Consider the following 27,091-nt stretch of genomic DNA (forward strand, 5'->3'; position numbering starts at 1 on the left):
TGCTGCTTACTTCATAGGTGTGCTAAGTAAACTGATTATTCTCTCTCTCTCTCTTTCTCTCTCTGTGTCTTCTGTTTTGGTCTCATGATTTAGAATACATTTATGGAAGTGAAAATTAACTAAAAGAAAGAATTGTTTACTTTTCCCCATGTTTTTTGCACCTCCTACTTCATAAACTCCAGCAGTAGTCAGAGAAACTTGAACTGTAAACAATGCAAATAAGCTGCAACATTGATTTTTTTTTTTTTCCTTTTTTTAAAAATAGCATTCAATAGTTGTTGGGCTTGTAAACTGGTTAGGTTTGACACCATAGGTGTCTCAGTTATCTGAAGTAAGTCTGATGTTTACAGGGTACGTTTCTTGCTTGGAGGTCGCCATGGAGAGTTCAAGTTCCTTCCTCCACCTGGATATGCCCCTTGCTTTGAAGCTGTCCTACCGAAAGAGAAGCTGAAAGTGGAGCATAGCCGAGAGTACAAGCAGGATCTTAGCTATACAAGAGACCTACTGGGTCCCACTATCTCTCTGTCACAAGCAGCTTTCACTCCAGTTCCTGTAGATACTAGCCAGGTATGGAAACTGAAAGACTGCATTTTAATTTTTAAACACACATATTATAGGCCTGTGTTATTTTACATTTGATAGAATTTGCAGCTTGTCTTAAACTCGTTTTTTCTTGGGATTTGGTTGGTATGTTCCATTGTGAGAAGTTGAAAAATGGTGTGCAAGGTCCTGATAGTGCTCACTAGAAATTTCATATATTTCAGTTCACAAACACTATAATAAAGAATGTTTTACCCTTAATATTAAAGCAGGCAAAAAAGAATATTTGAACTTCTTGTTCTGTTACTAGACATTTTTATTACTGTTTAATTAAAATCACTGAAGACTTTGCGTTACGATAAGACTTTTAGACCAGCTTCAACCCTAGTTCTTTACTGGACTTGCAGGTTACTGAGAGTGGCATTTGACTCACTGTGGGCAGTAAATGGCAGGCGTTGAAGTTATAGTATTCATTTTTTTTTTACATAGTTGCGAAGAGCAGTAAATCTTTGATACCAAAGATCTCTGATCACAGGTAACGAGTTCATTTTACACTTGACTAGAGTTTGAGATGATACAAATTTTCGTACGCTATGTGCTCAGATTTTACCATATTTAGGAACTCGTTCCTGAAAAAAACACATTAAAAAAAAGAACAAACCTGCTAGTTTGTTGCCATTATGTTCTAAATACAGCATTCTACATGTGTCATGTAATTATTGTTCTGTTACACCAACAATTAGGGTAACATTATCATGCTTCACAGCACTGTTGTACTGGTTTTGGCTGCGGTAGAGTTAATTTTCTTCATAGTAGCTAGTATGGGGCTGTGGTTTGGATTTATGCTGGAAACAGTGTTGATAATAGAGGGATGTTTTAGTCATTGCTGAGCAGTGCTTACACAGAGTCAAGGCCTTTCCTGCTCCTCACCCCACCCCACCAGCGAGTAGGCTGGGGGTGCACAAGAAGTTGGGAGGGGACACAGCCGGGAGAGCTGACCCCAGCTAACCAAAGGCATATTCCATGCCATATGACGTCATGCTCAGCATCTAAAGCTGGGGGAAGAAGAAGGAAGGGGGGGACGTTCGGAGTTACAGCGTTTGTCTTCCCAAGTAACCGTTACGCGTGATGGAGCCCTGCTTTCCTGGGGATGGCTGAACACCTGCCTGCCCATGGGAAGTAGTGAAGGAATTCCCTGTTTTGCTTTGCTTGCGTGCGCGGCTTTTGCTTTGCCTATTAAACTGTCTTTATCTCAACCCAGGAGTTTTCTCCCTTTTACCCTTCTGATTCTCTCCCCCATCCCACTGGGGAGGAGTGAGCGAGTGGCTGTGTGGTGCTTAGTTGCCAGCTGGGGTTAAACCACGATAACTGTATATTTGAGGTCTCTGGTTTTTGAGGTAAAGCAGACCTGATTTCAAATTTTGGAGGTAGAGTGATGTGCTGTCCTGATTTCACTTGTCACCTGTCATCATCATCTAATTCTTTTCTTTCTTTTTTTTTTTTTTTTAAATGGGGTTCAGTTCTCAAATGTTTATATTTATCTGAAGTGTTTTTCACAACATTACCTTGGTTGTTGAGATTTTTAGCATTTTTTAAGCTGAGAAATAGTATTGGTTTGAGTAGTTTCTAGCCAGCTGCCAGGAATGTATTCTGTGCCGTTTGGAGGTGTTGGATTTAAAACCGTTGTCACTTGCTGGTCAAACTCTGGAACTTGTAAGAGCATAGGTTAAAGTATTTCTGTTGATCTAAGAATTCTCACTCGCTTTAGTCAGTAAGAACTGCATGATAATTTAGGTTTAGTTGAGAGATCTGGTTTGTACGAAGTTTATCTGTTATGAAAGTTTGGGTGACACTGTCAAGCAACTTACTTGTAACAGCCTTTTTCTCTCTTCTTTCTTTAGATTGTTTTGCCTCCCCACCTGGAAAGGATTAGAGAAAAATTAGCAGAGAACATCCATGAACTATGGGTTATGAATAAGATTGAACTTGGCTGGCAGTATGGACCAGTATGTACCTTCCAACTTAATTTTCTGTTAATTACGTAGTATTATTCAGCACATTGGTTTCAATGTGCTAATGGGACGGCATTTTTTTCCATCCTTCCTAAATTGGTAAGGTTTTAGACCCTTTCCACCAGAAGCAGCTGGAAACCAACAGTGCTTGTATATTTCTGAACCAAAATTCTAGTATTAAGGCTGTTTGGTGCTGAAATTTTCAGCCAGTCTAACTGCTAGCACAGAAAGCACATAGTGGGTTTTTCACCTTCTGTTTGTTCTTGGGGCAAGAAGTTTAGTTGCCTGGTGGAGTAAGCCAATAAAAGCAGTTATTCTTGGTTCTCTTCACAAGTACTGACTGACATAACTCTTTCAGAAACCCCAAACTTATTTTTCATGAAAAATAAGTATTGCTTATAGGAAATGCCATTAAATCTACTTTGCCTCCTTTCTTCTCTCCACTTCTTCAGGCTCATGTCTGTATTAGGTCCTCCACATAGCTATTTTCTTATCTTTTTCCTACTTTTCATGGAGTATGACGTGAAAAAAATACGTGACTTCTGGCTTTGATACAAATGCAGTCTATTTTGTTGATTAGATTTTTTTTGTCAAATCAATCATAAAAAAATTATACAAGCTAGTTATTTGGATCCCAAGTGGTGGTGTTTATGAAGAGCTATTGCTGTGAAGAGTGTATAGAAACATACAGTAGATACTAGATGTAAATATAAAAACATGTATGCACGTATAGAAACATACATGTATTCTATTTTTGTTAATAAAAATATTTTGGTCTTCTGAGGAGTTCAGATTACAGATTTGATGTAACTGGGCATAGGTATTATATTTGGTGTAGCATACAGCAGCACTTAAAAAGATTTGATTAACAGAGAAGATCACTAGATTTTTTTTTTGTTGTTGTTGCTTTCCAAATCAAACACAAAACCCCAGTTAAATTAATGTGTCGAAACATTTTAATTGTGCTATAATCATACCAGCTGTGAAGCAATCTGCAGGAACTTTTAGTGTACCATTACTTACCATTGAGAATCTAATTGTACAGTTGAACACTATTTTAATTTAAATAATATATAGTAAGTAAGTATCAAGTTAAGCAGCGATAAATGTTGTAGTTATATTCAGAATGAAACCCAGTGCTAAATCTTTCAAGTTATTCAGCTTTTTCTCTCTAGCTTTAGTGTTCTATGGTTGGATGTGCTCACTTTGGGAATGTGGCAAAGTATATGCTGATCATCTTCTGGAGAATGACTCCTTTATCATATTGGTTTCTCACAGATGATTTAATCAGTTTAAGCCACTGTTGCCTATTCTAGGTATTTGAATTGATGCACTGCAGTTACTGAATACATGAAGGCATGAAACAGAAATTAGATGATTTAGACACACACACATGAGTGTATCTTAGTTAGATTTGGTCTTTTTAATTCAAAGCAAGATGCATTATATATAGTAGCTAGCTTTTCTGGAAAAATGTTTTTTCACCAAGTCAAAAAGTTTAAAGGCTAAAAGACAGAGAATCTGCAGATTTAAATGTCTCTCCAGATTATTCAAAAAATCTGCTGTAGATTGCATTTTATATTCCCTCCTACATACCTGTTTCATCAGATCTGTGTGTAGTATCACCAAAGTGGTACCCAGTATTGTAATGCAATATTACTACTGCATTTTATACATGCAACAAAGTAAAATAACAAGCTAATGTAGCAAAATTAAGGACTTCTGTTAACTGGCTCTGTTATAAGTCTGAATATGAGCGGTATTTAGGTGTCCAACTTGAAATCATCAAATGCATCTGCATATCTTTGTTTCTATTAAACTTCGCTGTACATTTAAAAGCAGCCACAAAAATTAAGAATTGATAGGTATCAATCTACTGCAAGGCAGTAGATTTTTATAGTGTGCTCAGAAAAAAAAAAGGGGGGGGTAGGCAACCTACAAAATATGTTAAATATATAATAGAAGTATTATACATTGTAGCTGTAGAGTGAAAAGAGTGCCATTAGGGGAAATTCAATTAACATTGGAATTCTGAGGAAAGCACCGGATGTCCAAGATGTAAATTAGCTGTACACAGATCTAAACTAGTCCTTCTTATTGGAGACTGTACTGAACCTTTATTAATGCAGATTACCATAGGTCTTAGAAAGAAATCTGCAAATAAACATTTTCAGTGTCTGCTAAAAGATGTTTCTCATTTTAGCTGCTAATGATTTTGAACAAGTAGCTTGACAGTTGAATTGCTTGTATTGCCTGTCCAAAGAACATTAATCCCATCAAATGAAGATAAATGTCCCCTGGAGATTGTAAATATTTTTCAATCAAAAACATAAACAAATTACTGCTGTTCAATTTGATAATTATTATGTGCTTAGATCAAAATGCAACAATATGTTACTCAGAAATGTTATAGAGAAATGTGAGATTTTTTTTCATGAGATTACACTACTACTCAATCTCGTTTATTTACAGTCTAGTTATTGTTATAGGAGAACACAGAACTGGCAAAGACAGAAGATGATAAATAAAAAATAAATTTCAGCTCTCAGTGATCCATGTTCATATTCACTCTGTGGGTACTCATGTACTTGAAATTCAAGAAAATTTATAAATAGGTTATGGTTTGCAGATGACTGTTTTTCCTTCCCCTGCTCTAACACACAATGTTTACATCCCAGTATTATGATTTAATTTAAGTGTAATCTTAGATTTTGCATATGGATTTATTGCCATGATGCTAGAGCTTTTTCATTTTAAGACATTTACGTTAAAATATCCAAAGAAAAGCTCTTTTATTTGATGCAATACGCAGTGCAATCAGTTTAAGTGTGATAGATTATTTTTCTGAAAGTCAGAAATTTCATGCCAGTTTATATGCTACTGACTTTCTTATCCTTTTTAAACATCAAATCTGATTCTGTATATGAACAACCGATCAAGCTGTTGAGAACAGATTATACCCAGTTCAGTGGTACTACTTCACTGAGAATCCCTGCCTTGGTCTTTTTTTGGCTAAAACAATTAACAAGCCATCCTATATTCACCAAATGCGTGAAGATCAATTTGGAAAAAGTATAACAATTAGGCTTCTTAACTTCAACTGTTAACATTCCATTTTCCAGCAGAATTATCCGATTGATCAAAAGTTGTCAATAATGGTATTTTTCAATAACTTTCACTTTGCAGCTTTAAAGATTAATGTAAGTGGTGAGCTTATGGTCCATGAAAGACGGACACAAAAGTGTTTTAATAGATGGGTAAAGATGTAGTCTCAGCTGAGCAAATGTTAAGACTTCCATTGGGATATTTTAGTTAATATTTGCAAACTAATGTTTTTTATCAAGCCTTCTAGCAAGACATAATCCTCGTAGATTTTGTTGACTGAGCTCTAGCACAATAAAGATGCAAAGCTGAGAGCAGTAGAATGCTCAGTTATCCCAGCCTCTCAGGTTGCCCTTCCTGGTTATGGCCAGTATTAGACTAAAACTGTATAGAAGTAGTGTAGGTTAAAAATGTTTTTGATCAAATTTTGAAGTTTATAAAATGTAGGATTTTGTAAATTATAGTCTTCATGACTGCTGTCACTACAGTAAAAGTAAATTAATGTTCCAATCATTTGTGACTGCTGAACAGTTGCATTCTGCTTGTATACTACTGGACATAAATAAGAAACAAACATTTTCTGCTTTAAGAAATAGGGTAGATTTATCCTTTATATCATTACTTTCGTAGGGTAAGGACTTCAGTACTATTCATATCAACATATTTATACAAACTGGATGCATAATTTTTCAAACATGGTGCTGAAGATGAGTTGTTATTTTAATGGCTGTATGTCAAAACATAACATAGATTGCACTATTGAACTTTGCATATTTGTTGTGAACATCTGTATAATGAAATGTACAAATTAGCATTTATACAACTTGAGATCTGCAAATCTGAAGTTTATTTGCAAATGCAAATTCTGCCTTACTTGAACAGAATGATCTTGCTCTGAGAATACAGAATACTTTCTGTTTTGAAGTGTTGTTCAGTTTGAGTAATTCTGACAGGATCAGCTTTAAGTACTTTGTGTTTTGGACTGTTTTTAAATTTCTTCTAGTTTTTAAGACACATTAAACTTATTTCTTTACTGTCTTTACAGGTTAGAGATGACAACAAAAGACAACACCCATGCTTAGTGGAGTTCTCAAAATTGCCGGAGCAGGAAAGAAATTATAACTTGCAAATGTCACTTGAAACACTGAAGTAAGTTGCTAGAACTTTTGAAGCTTAAAGTGAGAGTTTCCTAAGAAGTTGCAGTTTCCAGAATTATAATTTGACATGTGAAATACAATTTGATGTGGAAGTGGGGGTAATAATATGAAAATGAGGGAGTGAGATACATTAATGAATGATGTTTTTGGCATTGAAACTGGCTTTGATAGTCTTCTTTTTAACACCTTTGGAATTTTAGAATTATTGTGGTAACGCCGATTATGAAATGGCAACTCAGGCAGTTTTCATCTAGTTTGGAGGAAAGAAATAGATCCAAGCTTTGAAAAAAACCCTCTTCGCTTCTTATTTGGTTTAATTCAATTTAGTTTAATTGCTTTTAATTTTCTTTATTGATAAAGTACACTTTGACAATCGATAGTTATTTTTTGGACGTGACTAATGATGAGCTCTGCTTCAGGACGCCTTGCTGCTATTTCTGTGTCAGCTGTGCATATTGCCACAAAACAGTAGTAGGCATTCCCTCCTTTTGTGGATAAGCGGTTAGATGTGTGAATGTCGTGGAAGCTCTCCAGTTGGAATGGTAGAAAATTTCAGTGGGATGTTAATGGGTTTGTTCAAGTAATCGAGTTATCTGGCTCACAAAGATACAATTCCTCATCTCAGCTTTGTCAGTCAAGCAGGTGTGAGTTCTTACTTTGCTGCGAATGCACTGAAAATCTATTAGTGTAAGTAATTTCTTCCATATGAAGCATTGTGTGTAGCCAACATGTTAAAATGTTTCTCAAACTGATAAATGCCCAGTGGTATATGTGGTTCTCCAGTCACTCCTATTTGCAATCTGTTGAAATCTATTCATTTTTTTTTCTTGTTAAAATATAGTTGCTTTGTCCAATAAGAGCGTTAACAAAGGTTGACCATCTGCATGTGATATTACTTTTCTGGGAATATTTGTACTATATTATTAAATTTGCCATGTAAACTGATAGTGCAATATAGTATTTACACTCATAATGTAAAGACTTTATGTCCTCATAGTAGAAAGCTAGGTAGAACACTCCTAGAATTTCTCATAGTGTCCTTCTCTGGTCAGCTTCTCTGTGCTATTTACTGATCCACTATTCCCACAGTAAGTAAATTACTTGATGAAAAACATATTTATGACCCTAAGTGTTAAACAGTTTCTGGAGAGATATTTTGGCATTATTTAGAGATAAAGCATTCAGGGATAAATGGAACTCCATTGGAGCAAGAAAATAAGTTCATATTTGTCTTCAGCTAGATATTAGAATTACAAGGAAAGCTTTTGAGACCCCTGTCAACACAACAATGTGCTAAAAATCCAGAATAGCTTCTTCCTTTCCATTTTATGAAACTACAAAAGATGATGTCATTAACTTTCCCTGCAGTTGGATCTTTTGCTAGAATAGTCTAGATAATATGACTCGGGCATCATAAAAATCAAGCTCTCAGAATTAAATGCACGCTCCTAATGTTTCAATAAATATTAAACAAATTTTAGTAATCCTTACATGATTACTGGTTCAGGACCCAATGTTTTTCTAAATCTAACCCTGACAAAACAAAAAATAATTTGGTTTTATAAACATATAAATTATGGATTACTTTTATTTTAGTAATTTTATTACTTACTCTAGAGAGAGCCTTTTCATTAAACGGATAGTATCAAAAACATAAAGCATTCAGTCTTTCTATGGATTTCAAAATTTGTATGCTTACTGAGCTCAGTCTTCATTTAATTCTTGTATTAGTCCTTGTTTTCTGAAGTATGCAGTTCTAATTTTACAATATCATGTTGTATTTATCACCTAGACATCTATTGTTCAGAGACTAGAATATGAGTGTCTCAGTTCATTTCTGCAAACTTGCAAAGGTGGAAAAATTAGTGCACTAATCCATTCTATGTGATCCATACTGTGATGACTTGAATTGTAAGCTACTTTGACTAGTTCTTTACTACATGTTTCTAGTCTACTAGCAGTCAACTTCAACGGGGGAGAATGGGGAAGAGGGAAAGAAAATGTTCTTTTAAAACTTCCTCTAGTCATCTATATGCTATATTCTTTACAATTTGCATCAAACTGCATACTGCATCCTTGAAGTAGTTGCAAGACATCAAGAATAACTCTTACTCTAATTGTTTTTTTTGTTAGTTTGTTGCCAGATTTGCTGCCAGCTCTACTAGATGAGAGAGGCAGAAAGCAAGGAAGTTCTGAGTCATATTATCTGACACAACATTTTTTTCAATATATTGAGATCTCTGTATATTTTTCAGTATGATTGAATACTTTAATGAACTATAAAAATGATACACTATATGAAATGTCAAGATTCAGGAATGAGTTACCTCTGAAAATGTCATGGGATTAAAATATGCTTGCTCATACTGTTTCTGCACATTCTTATATATATTTTGTAGTTTGAGCTTGTATTTTTTTGTTTGATGCTTACTATTTTGTGACTGGCTTTCCCGTTTCTACCTATTTACTCAGTTGTGTGTGATAATTGCATGTATCAATGTTATGCTAAGGGCTGCATTCAGCCACTTCTGCTTTTCGTGTTTAGCTTTGAAGTGCTTTAGGGGTCTTTCAGGTTCTACCAGTATGGATGAGTCTGCCTGAAAAGTAAATGGAAGTATAATTAAAATCTAACTCTTGGTCCCCAGTTGCCTTTTAATCCTGCTGTGACTCTCTGATTTGTATTTGCTGTATCTGGGTGGAGATAATGTAGGGTTCAAATTCCTGTCTTACATTACAAGAAAATTAGGGTTAGCAGGTGTTAGCTCCTCTGTACTGCTTTCCACTGTTAGATATGTTCTGTTACTTATGCTTGTGATAGCTGCACAGGAATCAGGTATGATTTATGCCAATTGAAATTTAGCTGCATGGAGTATTCTTAGCAGATCGTGTGTTTTACAGGAAGTGGCCACTGCATGTTTATTTCCTCATATCTGATTTTACCATCTACTTTTAAATCAGGGTTCACAGACCATAACAGTAGGATTTACTTCATGTAGCTAGCACTAAAAATATGCTGTAAGAATCTCCTTGAAACATATGACTCATCTGCCAGGAGAAATACTGCTAGAGCAATTTTTATGCTCTTTTTCCCCCCAGTCAGTGCAAGAGCAGTAAATATAGTTAAAGCAAGACTAGAAAATATTGTTTTAACTAGAGACAAGAACAAATAAAAACCTTTTTTCCCAGCTTTCTTCCATGTTGGGAAAATTGGGAATGGAGTCCAAGGTTTACACTTGTAATTTTTTCTGCGTAATCAGTTTCAATCAAAGGTATGTGTGTCACCCTCAGATTTTGAGAAACAACTGATCTGACTCCAAAGTGGTCTCTGACTTTTGTCCAGGGTTTCTTTTCATTTCGATGTCAATATTTTAGTAACACACCTAGGCTAAAGAAACTAGATAAGACTTGATAACCCAGTATTGAATGTAAGTGCAGGAACAAATAATTGATGATCAAATCCTGAAGATGAATGAGACTTCAGATTTATACTGCTGGATAGTGTGACTGTAAGGACAGGAAGAGGTCTGAAGTAATCAGAAACCCGATTAATACTATCGACCCTGTTGTAAGGTTATGTAGAGAGTGTTTGTTTTTTCTGAAAGGAGCTGCATCTTGCAGAGCCAGGCCAGAATGGGCTGCCTGGGTCAGTGGCTCTGTGGTAGAAGCCCTGTGGTACATGACACACCCCGTCTAGCTCGAATCCTTTTCTCTGAAGTGGATTAACGTGCAACATCCATACTGAGCATTAAGACGGCAGTTTTGGCCTAATGCTTATCATTCATTCTGCTGTCAGTCCTCTCTTCAGTAGCATGTCCTAACAAAATCCAGATCCAATTAAAATCTCTGAGTAACAGCCTCTCTTTGTAAAGAAGACATATTCTAAGGATAACAAGTGACATTTCCTGCCTTTTCTCCTTACATCAGCTTTGAAGTAAATAACATAACATAAAAAGATTTTGATATAAAGCAGTATGAATGAGTATATAAGCGGTATGAATAAGTATATAAAGCAGAAATATATATTTCAAGGGCAGGGAATCTTTCAACTGATGCCTCATATAGATGAAATAGACTGTATGATAGTTCCATTTTGAAGTAGTCCACTCATATTTTTACTAAAATTTTTAGGAACATCTTGTGGCATTTTCTTAACACTATCAGAAAGCTTATTACATATAAAAAAGGGCTGGTGTTGATCTTTCCATATTATATTGTCGTCATTCCCATAGGTCTCATTTGTTGTGTAGTGCCATTTATATACCCAGCAGCAACTCTGAATATAGAAACATTGGCAGTAATTTATCTCTGATTTCTGTGTCCTAGAACCCTGCTGGCATTAGGCTGCCATGTTGGAATTGCTGATGAACATGCTGAAGAAAAAGTGAAAAAAATGAAACTTCCAAAGAAGTAAGTTGAAATTCAAATGCATCTTTTTGTTAGGCAGTGTGAGTTAAGCGAACCGTATTTTAACAATTTGATATTCACATTGCTAGTGTTATTGATACTTGGGTGTGCATGTATGCATGTGAATTTTCAGAAATTTACACACACCTTCACCCACACCTTTTTTTTCAGATGTTTATAGTCTGATGTGTAGACAAAGTTTAGGTTTTCCGTGATTCATTGAAATGTCTGGCATTCGTTGTTGCATAGTTCTTTTACATACGGAGTGTACTGCAGAAACTTGATAAAGAATTTTTACAGCAAACTTGTCAATATATTTTGCTGTGCTGCAAATATTTAAAGGTAACCCTTTTGAAGGTCCTAGAATGGCCATCTAGTGACTTGAAGTGGAGAGAACTGGTATAGCCGCCTGACTTTTTCCTGAGTGACTGACTGGCAACAGCATTGGTAGGGCTGGGCTCAGGCTGGTGTGGTATAGTGGCCTCCACTACCACAGCTCTGAAACCAGCTCTCATGACCCAGCCAAGGTGCCCTGGCTTCCTCCTTAGCACCAGTGTGCCCCCCAGTTTGGGAATGAAGAATTTGGGAACTTCAACGCAGTTGAAAGTAATGGAACTGTACTTGGTGATAAGCATATGACAGCCCTCCGGCCCAACATACATTTGAGCCCATGGTTTATAAGTTTGTCTAGATTGGTATAAAATTCAGTGGGATAAAGGAGGATTATAATAGTGTATAAAACCAGAAAGGTAAAGGTCACAGTTTTGGTATGAGAGAACTTCCATGTGTTCCGTTATTCCTGAATTTAAATTAGTAATTTAGTTTTCTTGGTTACGACTAAGAGCAATGGTTAAGTGCTAGATGTTCCTCTGCTATTGCCTATCTCCATTATTCACAGTAGCCTTTCAGTGTCCCATACCTTCATATTCCATACACTGTGTCCCTAAGGCCAGTTTAATAACCCCAAGCCCGTGTTTAACTAAAGCATGCCTTCCTTTTTCCTTTTGTGAGCCAAAAGCACATGCCCTGTTCTGGCAAGGTTCCTGCAGGCTTCTGGGTAATACTTTACTACAAGGTAGCTATAAGAACCTGGACCCTCAAGTCTCCAATATATACCATACTGCACTGATTTACGTACCGTTAATATCACAGCTTCAGAATCCCTGACGTGGTTGCTTCACAAGAATGAATGAGAATAAAAGCAAGGGATTAGTTTAAATTCCCCAAAACTGTTCTTCAGTTTTGGTATCCCAAAATAACTGCATATAAGACTAAACAGAAGAGATACCTAGGGCCTTCTGTATTTTTGTTCTGAATTTCCTGGGCAGAAAGGTATATGCATTTGCAAGATTGTTCAAGTGAATTAGATTTGATGTTTTTGAAAAACTGCAGCTAAATCTCAAGTCTGAAGAAATTATTCTTCCTAATTTAAGAAGAGTGATAATGCTGAGTCTTTTTAATGTCATTAACAGTCATAACTTTGGAAACCTGAGGTCCCACCATATGTACCAAGTCAGAATTTTGATACCTCACATACAATGGATAGAAAAAATGAGTAAAAAGGAAAGAAAAAAAATTTGTGGCTACATTCTCAATAGCATCAGATGTTTGTTGAGCAAAAATGGAGCAAAGATTTCACGATGTAGATACAGTTGTGCACATTTTTTGTGGGATACAGACTTGGAGAGAAGAAGGGTTGCTCTTTCACAGTTAGACTAGACTTAACCATAACAAAAAACCAAAACCAAAACAAAAAGTTACAGGAGGTAGTGTGTGAAAAGCTAAATTTTTGATGGGAGAAGAGATGTCACTTCCTGTGTTTGCTAGTTATTTCTGTTCCTGTAGATGATACAAATACGTTATCCCAACACTTTGTCAATTTTCCCATGATAATTTATTAAGTTCTCGTATCTGCCTGACACAAAAACTTTATGCTGTTATGAAAAACAAAAGCAACAGACATCACTTGAATGTAATTAGCTCATCTGTTCTACTTCCTAATTTTTCAACCTTACTTTGTATATTCTTGTCTGTCTTCTTAACCCTTTGCTTTATCGTTGCTGCCATCCTGTTGTAAGAATGAAGATTGTAAAATGCTAGGAACAAGTTTATATTGTGCCAGTCCTACTGAATTTTGGCATCAGAGCCACACTGGTTACAAGTCGGGGAAAATCACACTTTTAACTGACAGTTGTGCCAGAATTTTGCCTTTTCTAATACAGCATCACTCCACAAAAGAGTTTTTTTGGACCATTTTGAACAACTCGCTGAAGTGTATTGCAAACACAACTTTTGCTGATGGAAATTCTATTAGGAAGTTTTTTCCTGGTATAACTTTACTTTAGGTTTTTGAATAAAGCATCCTTCAATAACTTTTTATTTTAAAACACCTCCCTGAAATATTCAAAGTCTGTATTTTAACAAATTCTAAATATTTAGTGTTTCCATGGGTTTAAAAAAAAAAGTCTAAATGAAATGGGAAAGGAAAAAAGAATTGTCAGAATGAAAAGAAAAAAGTTTTTTTTTTTTAAATTTCATTACGTTTAATTTTATCTTGTAAAACAACTCAGGTAAACTGCTGAAAATCTTTAATCAAGAGAGCAGAGTATAGACTAAGATCACTTGAAAACATATCTACCACTTTTTCTGTAACTTTAGGTGGTGGCACAAATAAAAATTCCATAATGCTTGTTATAAATCAGTGGCAGATCAATATGGTAGTGATAATGTGCAGTTGAAGCAGTTAAATTTTCAGCTTGAAAATTATTCCACATTACTTTACCTACTTCTTAAAAAAAAATTGTTAATATCAGGCCAGCAGAGATACTGAGCGAGATAAAACCAGTAAGATACTGATGAGCAGACAACCGGGCAGGAGCTGGGATTTTAGCTACCTGTTTCAACTAGTAACATCAGTCTGCAGCTAAAGACAATTCTCCAACATGAATTTGTACACACAATACGCTTTTGTTATTTTCCTTAGCATCCATTGATACTTATCCTTGACGAGTATTCATATGCATCCTGAAATAAGGTATACACATCCTCTGTGACAAAATCATGAGCATCCTTTGAGACCCCTGGTTCTTTGACCCTGCTCTTATATTGAAATAGCTGTGGTTATCGTAGCTTTTCTATGCACAACGTACCACTTGTGCAGGGGAGTGTTACAGGAAAGAATGCAGTAATTGCCAGCCTGACAAACATGTTAATTTTGTATCATTCACTATTTCCATTACTGACTGGTTTTACTCATCTCACTGAAGTGACTTCACAGCTACCTGAGGAGATGTAACCGTGAGGGCAGTTAGCTAGCATGTGGGAGATAGCAGCACACCTGCCAACTGCTTGCTTAATTCCGTAATAGAAATTTGCCAATTGGTAGCTATATGAATGGTTGATTTTGGATTGACGCTCTTGAATTGTTGTTTTTAGACTTAAACTTTTTTTTTTTAAATGTGGTAATTTTGAAGGACGGTCCAACATCATGTTTATAGATGATAATCCCCCTTAAATACTTGCTTGTTTTCAATTATTGTTTTCAACCAGTAATTTATTTAAATGGGTTTTAGAATAGTTGTCACAGAAGAGAATTAATTAAAATTTGTAAAGTATTTGAATATTTTAGAATATAAATGGAGATAAATACTGTTTCTTTTTCTGTATTTCTGTCAGTCCAAATGAAGAAAATACAAGAAAATGCCAGAGTTGGTTAGAAAATAATTAGACAATTATTTAAACTAGCCATTCCTTAAACACCCCAGCATGTGTAATTTCAGTGAGAGAATGTTGTTGTTTATTTTCCACAGACCCCTTTTGTTATGACCAGAATAGCTCTCTGTTTTGTCAGTATGCTCGAGGGGAAATACTCGGGGATATTCAGGGCACGTCCACCGGCTCCGGCCTGGTCTCTCCTGGGGCCACAGGGAAGCACCAGCTCTAGCGTCTGGAGCGCCTCTGCCCACCGTCCCCCACCCTCGGCCTTGGCTTCTGCAAGGCTGTTTTTCACTTTTTTCCTCACTCCTCTCTGCCTGTGCAGCGTTTTGCCCTTTCTTAAAAATGTTTTCCCAGAGGCAGCACCAGCGTGGCTGAGGGGCTCAGCTGTGCCCTGTGGCGGGTCCCTTTCGGAGCCGGCTGTGCCTGGCATGGGGCAGCCCCCGCCTCTCCTCACAGAGGCTGCCCTGCAGCCCCCCCCACTAGCACCTGGGCACAGGCACCCAGTACAGCCCCTGTCTGTCTGCCCCCTGCTTTGCTCTTCCTGCTCCCTGTCCCCTGCACGTTCCCTCATCAGCTGAGGTAAGGGGGGGCAACATCCACCACCATGGTGATACTGCATAGTGTCATGGGTTTTCATTGTAAATTTCGTAAGTCCTGATGTACTGCATCCATCACCATATGCATTACATCCTTTATTAAAGAAGGTTTGGTCATAAGTAAAGCGGGAGATGACTATAATTAATTCAATTGGAACAACTTCATAAAAGTAAACAACACTTCATTCTCAGGAGCGCTAAAAATAGTGAGGAAGCTGTCTCTGTTCTGAAGTCATGTTTAAATTTTAACCATTTGCTCCTATGATTTGAAGGACAGTTAAGGTATGAAAATAATATAAAGACAAACTTTTATTAGATGGACTTCATACATGATCTTGGGTAAGCCATTTGACCTGCTCTCTCTCACATCCCTGTGTGTAATAGGAAGAATATATTTCCTTGCTTCAGTAGGAGGTAGATAGAATTTAATAAGTATTGTGAAGTGCTCAGAGGTAATAATAATAGTGTTCATATAAGTATTTAGATAAGCAACATCTTAATCTACTACTTTAAATATGCAAAAGCACTAAAATACTTTAAAAACATTTTTAGTTCAGACCATTTTGTGTAGCTTTCATTACCAGTTACTTCATCCCATCAAGATGCAACTAGCTTGAAACAAAATCAAATGTCAGTGCATTATTATTCTTTATGTTCAAAGACAGATTATTTATATAGATACATTGCATACATGTCACTTCTTTCCTTTGCAGTTTCTATTAATTTTCTTACTGAAAAGTAACTGCAAGTTCTGTGTTTTTTGACAGCTACCAGTTGTTGAGTGGATATAAGCCTGCTCCCATGGATCTGAGTTTTATCAAACTGACTCCCTCTCAAGAAGCTATGGTGGATAAACTAGCAGAGAATGCTCACAACGTGTGGGCAAGGGACCGTATAAGGCAAGGCTGGACGTATGGTATCCAGCAGGTAAGTGCTAACTTCAGTCACTTGAAAAAGCACTTATCTATTGAGATATTTCACAGTTAAATGGGAATAATGGGGATACAAAAGCAGGAAGGAGCAGCTAACGAATGCGAGTGTCAGTCAAAGAAAGCAAAAATACATAATTAAAGCAATCCTGCTAAATCTTCTAGCAGTATGAGACTTCTTTTACAAGCAGTATTAAAAAAAAAGATGGTATATTCCTGTATGCTGTCTAGATCTCAGGGTGAGAAAATTGCATGCAGGAAGCTAATATGCTCTAGTATTTTAGGAAATGTAAACATTGATTTTCAGTAGGGGAATCATTTAAATGTTTGCAGTCCTGGGAATTGAATAATTTTGTTTATCCAGGAAAATCAGAATGTAAACTTCTAGTAATCACTTTGCTAATATGTTGTATTTCTGGCAGAGGCCATGTTTAACTGAGAATAGTTAAGTCAGTCTCCAAGTTCCAGTCCTACTGTAGTGGTTTTGTTTCAGTGAACAGGAATGCTATGTGGTAGGTATCACAATGTGTTATAAGGGAGGGGAATAAAAATTAAGCATGGTGGATTGTTAATGGCAAAACTCAGGGTCTTTGTTTTCTTTAAAAAAAAAATTGGGTATACAATAAGCCTAATTTATTATTTTTCAAGACAGCTACTGTATCAATTTTCCCTTAGGAGTCATATTTTCTATTCTTCTTGTGATTTGTGAATTTTATATAGAGAAAGGTGTCTTCACTTCTGTTAATAAATATGTAGTAGCATATCACAGTGAAATTTTAGGAAAATTCACCCCTTGTGGAAAAAAAAGAGTTTTCATGGTTTTGCGCTGGGCATAAAAGATCATTATTTTTGCAAAAATGAGAAACAGCTGTTTTGTTGGTACACACTCTTTCCTGCCTACAAACAGTGTTTTTGTTTTTGACAAAAATTCAAGTTACACATTTCAGTTCAGCACATTTCAAATTTTGTTTTTCTACCAGATCAAGACTCATTCTATTTGCAAAGCTTTTGTATATAAAAAAAAATAGGTTTTATATATGTTAAGTTAGGCACTTAAATTCACCTCATCACATACTGACAAAGTACATTTAAGTGACAAAATATATACCGCATAGCGTTTCAGCATTGGCCGTTATAGTATCTTACTATAAAGCTCTCATTTTGGTACTTTGTAAACTATTTAGGAAATCTATGTTCTGTATTTGGGTCTAGGCAGACATAGAGCCAATTCTTATGTTTGCAGACTGGAATGTATGTAGTATCCCCTACTAGACAGACGCTGAAGATAATTCAGTGTTGGTGCAACTCCCCTGCTTACAACAGGATTAAATTTTCCCCTAATACTGCATCTTTGAGTAAGGGAAGGTGGCTCTTTGAAGTGCTGTTAACATTTCTGATAGAATATTAATAATGAGAAGTGTTGGAAGTGATGATTCTCTGTTGTCAGGTAGCGGGAGCAGATTAATTAATTTTGAACCCATTATTTCAATCCTGTGTTTATGGAGACAGTGCACAATTCATTTCTAGAATGAGAGTCTGTATGTCTCTAGATGCTCAAAAGAAATATTTCTGATATAACACTCAATAATTTACACCATGCCTCCCGTATTTTTTATTCTCCAGAAGCCAAACATTTTCAATACAGGGCCTTTCCAACCAGGAGATTTGAAATGAATGAAAGTTGGGAAATAGTTACAGCTTTGATAGAACCCTGACATATCCCAAAATTAAATTTAGTTTTGCAACAGCGTTTATTAGTTAAGACGAAGCTAAGAAGTTTCTGAATCAAATGCATCTCTCGGCTAATTATGTTTCTAACTAGCACTGGGAAAATTTAAACCCACAACTCATATGTCGTAAATAAAGTTTCTTAGATCTTGAAGACAATTCAACCTACCCTGTGTATCTGTATATCTTTGAAAAAAAATACAAATAATTTTGCCATATTTATTGGAGTGAATTTGCAGTTAAATTTTATGTTTTCTGAATTAGTGAGGTATTAAGTAAGAAAGGCAGTTAAATGATGCTGTCAAAGACTTCTTCAGTGTTACTGGGTTGGGAATGATAAGCAAAAGATGTAGTGGGAGTGGGTGGCAATAAGTTTCTCCTTTGCAGCTATATAATGTGTTTATAAACAGTCTTTATGTATGTTTTGATGTGCCTGTTGATATTGAAGGTATTGCTTTTGAAGAGGCGTGATGTGATAGTTTATCATTAGGTTTATTATGGTTCCCAAAAGGCAGTGGAGTTGCCCCAGGCCACAACTTTGGTTTAAAAAAATAAAATAAAAATGTTGATTAGACAAATCTAGTACGGGATGTAACCTAAAATTAAACACTTCAACTTAATGTCAGAAGAATCATGAAGTCTGTCTTATGTTCTCAGCGCTGTGCCCGGGGGAAGAGACTGACCTTACTGTTGAATCTAAAACATTCTGGCCCTGTGAAGAGACGTTTTTGAGGCTCACTGGGAGAGAGCAGAGGGAAAGAGGAGGACTCTGATCTACTCACTGAACAGCTCTCTGTATTTTATCTACTGACTCTTAAAATACTGTCCTGAGGGCCAGCCTTGGAACTCAGGCCTCCCCTAGACTCCCTTTCTAATAAATGACCTGCTTGCTGGATGACAAAGCTCAACACGCAAATTAAATCTGCGCTTACTTATTACAATTTATGGTCTGGTGTGAGAAAACTTGTGGAAGATAGAGGTATAGTTTTGAACCCCTTAGTCTTGTAATTACTGAACTGTGCATTACCCATTTTCCACGAGTGTTTTAAAAATTGACATCTATATCCTCCAAGATATCTAACTGGACAAATAGGAATTAGGTATCTAAATCCATTTTTATGGCCAAGGACAAGTTGTTATATAAAGGGGTTATCACTATCACTTAGACCTGCTAAGTTTTAAAATAAATCGGTAGCCCCTCGTTAGGTTTTTGGAGATGTTTTAAGCAGTCAATGTGAATCAGGCTCTGATTTTGACTACCAGGTTGTGCTCTGAAAGAGATTTAGACAAATGATTCTCCTCTAAATCTTGACTGGCCTTAGGCATATCATCAGTATTGAAGTGTTCTTCCTTACTAAGGCAAAGACAATTATGGGCATGCAAAAAAGAACCTGGAGAATTTAAAAGGAAAAAGCTTAAGTGCCTATGAAGCTGAACACATTTGGAGTTGGAAAGCCACTTAATCAGGGTTTTTCAGTCTTGGGTGCTTCTGCTTTAAACATCCAAATATTTTGTTGGGTCTGATTCATTCAAACTGACTGAAGACTTTTGTGTGCTGAGTGGGGCACTGTTGTTGAGAATGTAACACAATGGGGTAGTGAACAGTGTCACAGTTACGCTTTCAGCAGAGGATGGTTATTAAAGATCATCAAGAGCTCAGGAATATTCATGACCTTCAGGAAACAGTTCAACAAGATCAGCAGTATCCTTTACTCTCTTACTCTTGGCAGAAAAATTACAGTAGTCCTATGTACGGTGAAACAGGTAGATGATGTCCTTGAAAACTTTCCCACCAATAGCATGTCCTGTAGAAGCTGCCATGCTTGGGGTGTTGATGTTGATTTCCTCTTAATTCAATTATTTTTCTCTTTTCAAATAATTAAGTTTATTTTCTTCTGGAGAGAAGACAGACAACTGAGTTCCAAGAGTGCTTACAATGTGCAGATAACAAATACCATTCACTAAAAGTCAAAAGAAGAGAGCAGAATAGCAAGGTGCAGTGCAAAGATGCTTCTCATTTAGCTGACATACATATCACATGGCAAGCTGCTAGCTTGTTGTCCACGCTGCTATGTGCTTCTGCTTGACTCCAACAATGGGTTTGTTTCATGGGCTACATTTTGTCATCCCATCATATTACTGTGACATGTTACAGTACTGTAATAAAGTGACATGATGTTATGCTGTATAGTACTACAAACAGATCTTGCAGAGCTATGAAATAGTTTCCTAAGGGAAAGAAGCTTACAGATGTTTGAAGGTAGATGAACTAATCACTGGAAAATATGTTCTAAACAGCAATCATGCTGTGGCTGTAGGATGGATTAGATGATCTAGTAGGTATGTTCCATCATGAGCGCTTCATCATTTTGGGATTATATAATATAAAAAAAAATTAAAGGGATACTGTCAAGTAGTTCATGTATAATCCATTTCTTTCCTGTTACAACCTGGTGGGAAAAATGCCTTCCAAGTTCTAGATTTTTTTTTTCTTCTAAATCCACCACTGCTTGTCAGGAATTTTTCTTAACAAGAGGTAGCTGCTCTTCGTGCATGACTATACACAGTATTTTTGTTCTGCTGCTGCAGAGCCAACCAGCCAGCCAGCAGAGGGAGCACAAGTTAACTAATAAATCCTGTTCCCAGAACTGTGCTGACAGCTGTGATGACACTGATCACAAACAAGTAAGTATTTTTTAGTAGGACAGACTCGCAGTAGCTTATTGCTCCATGAAAGGAGCAGACGGAACAAAACAGGTAGGAAAAATACATATTTCTACTTAAAAGAACGTATTAAACAGCAAGGGTAAGTGGAAAAGCAAGCGCAAAATCAGTATGAAAATACTTGACAGTGTCCCTTTAAGGGAGAACGTGGTTGCCTGCAGGTTGGTCTTCTCTGAACTGGGGAAATGGTAAATGATCAAAGACAGATAAGGGAGATAGATCCAGGCAAAGGAGCAATTTAGCCTTGGTGTAAGTCAATTAAAATAATCATATTTGTTCTATAAGAGGGCTTTTTTTAAAAATTATTTTTACATGTATGGATTTTGACATTATGTCCTATCATAATTACCCGAGTTTTTTATTTGGGTATTTTTAAGGAATTTTTCATAACAAGCTGATTGAAAGATAGCATTGAAGTATAGAATGACACATTTACCATCAAATGGAAAATATTCAGAACTCGCATAAGTTTATCCATGAACTTACAATATTGGTTGACGTTCATAAAAGTGTGATGTCATGTATACAGGAGAATCTCAGCTTTTATATAAGTAAGGAAAAGACAGAGAAAAGAGTCAAGCTTAGAGATCAGAAAGCAAATGAAAATAATTTCAAGTACATTAGCCACCCCCTCCCCCTTCCTGAATACATGACTTTTAGGTCTCCCCACTGATTGTGGGGGTCACAGCCAGAGATTCTGACTTTCAAATTTTGCTTATATGCATTGTCACATATGCAGATAGCTTAGTCAAAAGGTGTCTTGCTTTTTCTTCATGTTATATTGCGTCTTGTGGCTGAAGAACCTAAGAGTCAGGAACCTCGTTTATATTGAGAAAAAAAAAAAATTAAAAAACCCCAGAGCTTTAGCAATTGGTTAGAAGAATCAACAACCTAAAAAGTTCTTCCCACTGTGTAAAGAGCATGTTAAAAAAGATGCTCTGCACTTCCTGTCCTAGGATAATTAGTCAGGACTGTGAAGCAGTTATCAAGTTTGATTTCTTGTTGGCCGAAAATGCAAGACAGTTTGGTCTTTTTAAGTCAGGATCTTACTTTTTTTAGGTTTTTGTAGAAAGCATATGCAATCGCTATTTGATCAGGAGTTGGTCTTCTCAGACTGCCTAGTGCTGCAATGCAAGAGAGGCGCTGTTCTGGAAATTCAGACTGAGGAAATATGGACATACGGGAAAAATCACAAGTTGAAAGCTTGTCACTTATTTTGTCATTAAATATATATAAAAAGGCATCTTGTCCTTGTAAAAACTACTTACGTTACCTCACTTTCACATTTTATATTATTTGTACTGATATATTAGTTCCTTCCGTTTGTAGTCAGGGCACATTCTGCCAGGCATTCCATATGGGTACAGTCCTCAGTGAAGATGGTAGAAGCTGTACACGTATTTCTAAGGATGCACATACTTCTAAGGACAGAACTCAGCTGCTAGTATGCCAGGTTATGAACACAACCTCCGCTTTGGGTGGATATATTTAGGATATTTGTTAACATTGCCAAGAATATGGCTTCGTGAGGACTTTATTGTGCTTTCCAGTTCTAATGACTCTGGAATCTTGAAATTACTTACTTACTAAATACCAATTTAGAATTACATTTTTCCTTTTTCCCCTATAAAATAATTTTTAATGGTTTATGGTTAAACATGAGCTGCCATGATAAATGCAGAAAAGCTAGACCTCTGGATAACAAGATATGGAATGTATGGTATAGGTAAATGATCCTGTTCACAGTGTGTCTGCTGCACACTCACACAGTGGCTCACTGAGCTGGGTTTCTGACAGCATTGCTGGCAAGCTCACCAGTAGCATTTGTTGTGGCAATTGCTCAGAAATCTTTGTGGAAGTGCAAGATCCACAGACGTGGCAGCAGGCAGAATCAATTCACAGCTGTGGAATGAGTGTTTTCTAATGGTGCAAAATGAAGCTCGGAAAACAAGAGCACGTCTGTCTCACTGAATATGTGCTGAAATACATTTGCTTTGTGCTTGTCATTTAACAGCCTCGGTTATGAGAACAAAATAATTTCAGTACCACACAGAATATCTATCTGTACAGCTCTAACACTTTAAATCACGAAATTTAGGATCCCATTAAATTATTATAATGTTTTTCCTGCACTCTTTCTAGTCTGTGTTTTCATTTTTCAGTCTTTTCCTGTCTGTCTTTTTGATAGGCACTTATTTATGTATGTTTCTGGTGTCTTTTTGTTCCTTTTAGTCTAGTGACCTGTGCTGTTCCTGAACTTCTCAGAGCTTTGGGAAAGCCCAGGAGTGCACAGGTTTGCAGTATCACATTTATAGTTCTGAGAACTATATTATTATCATTTCAGATGTCTTTTAGAGGTTTATATGAGGCTTTGGTTTTTGTTACTGAATTACTTCTGAAGAATACAACTTTATTACACACACTATCTCTTAATAGGTTTTTCTTTTAGAGCTGCTTATAGAATCATAGAATCACTGAGGTTGGAAAAGACCTCTAAGATCATTGAGTCCAACCGTCAACCCAACACCACCATGCCCACTAAACCATGTCCCCAAGCGCCTCATCTACACGTCTTTTAAATACCTCCAGGGATGGGGACTCCACCACTTCCCTGGGCAGCCTGTTCCAATGTTTCACCACTCTTTCAGTAAAGAAATTTTTCCTCACATCCAATCTAAACCTCCCCTGCCGCAACTTGAGGCCATTTCCTCTCGTCCTATCGCTTGTTACTTCGGAGAAAAGACCAACACCCACCTCGCTACAACCTCCTTTCAGGTAGTTGTAGAGAGTGATGAGGTCTCCCCTCAGCCTCCTTTTCTCCAGGCTAAACAGTCCCAGTTCCCTCAGCCGCTCCTCATAAGACTTGTTCTCCAGACCCCTCCCCAGCCTCGTTGCCCTTCTCTGGACATGCTCCAGCACCTCAACATCCTTCTTGTAGTGAGGGGCCCATAGAATTTGACTATGGTTTTCTATGCTGCTGTAGACAGTATGGACACTCCTCCTGTTTCGTTCTTACTCTTACATCTGTCTATGCAAGTTGTAAGACCAGTTGCTAGATCCAGTGTGCTACGTCACACACTCACTGAACAAATGAATGCAGTTCTGCACCTCAGCTCCCAGTGTGTTTCCTCTGTGAATTATCTTGCAGCAGTGTTCATTACCTGTAATGGAAGTTTTAAAAGGCTTGTTGATATTTTTTGGTGTGTGTGTGTTTAGGTACCTTTTTCTGTAGTTCTTTTCTATTACTTTTAAGAGCTATATTCGGTTAGTGCCATTGTTGACCAATTATCGCCTATTTCAAATCCATTTATACCCTACAAATAACTATATGTGTGCTGATTCAGATAATTCTTTGTCTATCATTTGCTGTATATAGCAAAATCTGTACTATACACTATAAAGTAATACTGACTTTTCATGGCCAGTGTTACATCACTCAAGTTTAGCATTATTTATTATTAATTCCTTCCATTTATAGTCAGGGCACATTCTGCCAAGCATTTCAACTTTTCATGGTTGCAATGCTTTCTTTTACTTAAGTAACTCCAAATTAAATTCTAAATGACTAATGCAATGTTTGTGTTACATTAAAGGAAGAGAAAGTTGTGTAATAAAAGATACAGGCTTTTTTCCTTTTTTTTTCCCTGTGATATTATAGGTTCTGAATTCAAAACCAAAGAATTATATAAACTTCATGTGTGCTACCCAGATCAAACCATTTTAAACAGAATCTTGTCAACAAGCTTAAGTTTGGGGTTTTTTTGTCTTCTGAAGGAGGTCTGCTTTTCTTTTTGTTTCAAATGACTTGGAGACCAAGTAGTTGCCAGACAAACTCTATACAAAACACAGTCTTCTGATGAAGCATTAGACTGTCAAACCTGGAAAATTCTAGCAAAAAATTAAAAACTTAGGCTGTTTTCCTTCTTTTAACAGTCTACAATATAAAACAATAAGTTTTCTGTAGTGAATAGGAAGAATTAAGTCTATGTACGAATTGCAAATGTACTCGATAAAAATTACCATTCTTAGCTAATCAGTTTTCTTGTTGGCTTGATTGTGACTGTGCAAAGCTCAATCACTGTATAAGATCATTCTCTTGATTAGCTACACTTAAACCACAGAGGTGCAGAAGACCGTTAGTACAAAAACTTAGGATGAGTTCTTAATTCAGCAATAAGTAAAGCATTCAAAATTTAGAAAAAAAAGAACAAAATTATTAAAAGAAAAATTCCTTCTCATATTCATATTTAAAGAAGTAGCCAAAGTCTTGAACGGGTGAAAAAGGTCACAATATTAAATAAAATTAGACCCAAGGAAAAAAAAATTGTAAAATCAAGTTTGTTTAATACTTATGATTTCTTTATGCTTTTTTTCGCTCACTCTGATTTTGTGCTTAGACATTTTTAAAAGCACTTATACTATATTTCGTTATTATACATTGTTATCAGCTAATTGCCAGTATGTTACTGTGTGTTAATGGTTGCTATGGCAATTACCAGTGCATTAGTCTAACTGTGTATCATGGATAAGTTACATAATTGTTACTCCAAACTTCTGATTCATATTTTTAAAGACAGTACTTCGTGATATCTTTTGGACATACAGTGTTTTCAGAGGAAACTATTTCTCTTTCTATGTCTTTTCCAAGACAAATAATTAAACCCATGGTGTTTCATCTCTGATGTTAATTTGAATGTTCTTATATCAAATAATAATTCCTTATAACATTTACTTCAACATTTGTTTGGTCCATTCTGTTCTGGAAGCAGCCCTTTTCCACATCTACCAAATTAAATATTAGAAAAAAGGGGACGTCAACTCAAGTGTTTGGAATAAATATGGAAAGTAGTCCCCTCAAATGGTCCTTGTGTTGGCCCTGTCACTGTTCTTCCCACTGAATATAACTAGATCTGATATGGTGTAGTAGTAATATGTGTCCCCAGCAATGCATTATCTTTATCTTTCTGTTAGCCCTTTTAGCATATAGGTAATGTTTGTCCTGTAATATTTCTTCTCCTAGAAGGATCACTGGTAGGACCAGATTTCATCAAGCACTGCTTAATAACTGCACTTTAATATTTACTCACCATGATAAGGCAAAAGGCAGATAGCCTTGTATCTAAGCATTTAAAAGACAAGAAAAGATGCCTGCAAGTATTTGTCAGAATGGATGTGCCATTTCTTTTCTGCTTGCAAAGGTAGAATGAAAACCACACACATTCTTAAAAGTAGAACTGTAATGCCATAAAAGAAGTAAGATACTTTCACTATAGGCACTGTTTTCTAAAATAATAGGGACTATTTTTGCACTTCTTAATAAGTCTGAGCAATCATAAAAGCCTCTCAATGTCTTTGGTATTTGTATCCAAGAGAACAAACAGCAAGTATTTTTTTTGTCTGTCCAGTCTTTATTTATTAAAATAAGATATTAGGAAGAACATGGAGAGTTCTTTGTATGTTTTCACTCACTGCCAACAAATGCTGACAGGATGTGAGAAGAAAATGTAGACAAGAAAACAATTCTATTAGTCACTAAAAATTTTGTTAGTCATATAAATAATCCAGTTAAACAATGCTTTCAAACAAGATAATTTTGCAGTAGAGGAAAATCTAATCAATGTTGTGTTAATAAATCTAAAATGCAAAGATTAAACCTTACCAATACATTAATTTCAGCTGGAGGAGAGGCTACGTTAAATTACCTATTACAAAAATTCTGCACATTAAGCACATTCATCATATTCTTACAAGACTCTTTATTTTGGAAAAATACATGTTTTAAGTATTTAACATATTAAGGCACAGGTTTGTTATCTATTTTATTATTTATTAATTAGTATTGCATGTATTTATTAATATTCCTTTATTAGTGTTTTATCTTGTTCTTTTGTTTATATCTTGTATATTCTTTGGGGTTTTTATATATCTTGTATAGTGCTATAATTAAAAAAAGGCTATATATTTGTGGTACAGTAATGTCTCTGAGCTTTAGTTATGTACTAGCTTCTTGTTATAGTAGCTGCTTCATAAACAGTGTACAAAACATAATCCCTTTGACTTTTCAGTCAAACTTCGCCTTTATCCTTGTTCTTGTTGTTTGTATTGTTGTCCCGTTAAGTAAATCTGATAGAAAATGAAAGCAGGTATAAGCCACGCAGTTTCATTTATTTGTGTATTAATTG

General features: G+C 36.1%; 1 protein-coding gene across 3 annotated transcripts in view; it reads left to right on the plus strand.

Annotated features, from left to right (window-relative positions):
- RYR2 (ryanodine receptor 2) overlaps window positions 1-27,091 on the plus strand; it is a 457,875-nt gene that overhangs the window by 254,257 nt on the left and 176,527 nt on the right. For all 3 annotated transcript variants that reach the window (XM_076334184.1, XM_076334182.1, XM_076334183.1), the window contains exons 20-24: window positions 351-567; window positions 2,442-2,546; window positions 6,700-6,803; window positions 11,135-11,218; window positions 16,296-16,455. In XM_076334184.1, the coding sequence (XP_076190299.1) occupies window positions 351-567; window positions 2,442-2,546; window positions 6,700-6,803; window positions 11,135-11,218; window positions 16,296-16,455 (670 nt within the window). The remainder of the gene's footprint in view (window positions 1-350; window positions 568-2,441; window positions 2,547-6,699; window positions 6,804-11,134; window positions 11,219-16,295; window positions 16,456-27,091) is intronic.

This window comes from Aptenodytes patagonicus, chromosome 3 (genome assembly GCF_965638725.1).
Source record: "Aptenodytes patagonicus chromosome 3, bAptPat1.pri.cur, whole genome shotgun sequence".
Lineage (NCBI taxonomy): Eukaryota > Metazoa > Chordata > Aves > Sphenisciformes > Spheniscidae > Aptenodytes > Aptenodytes patagonicus.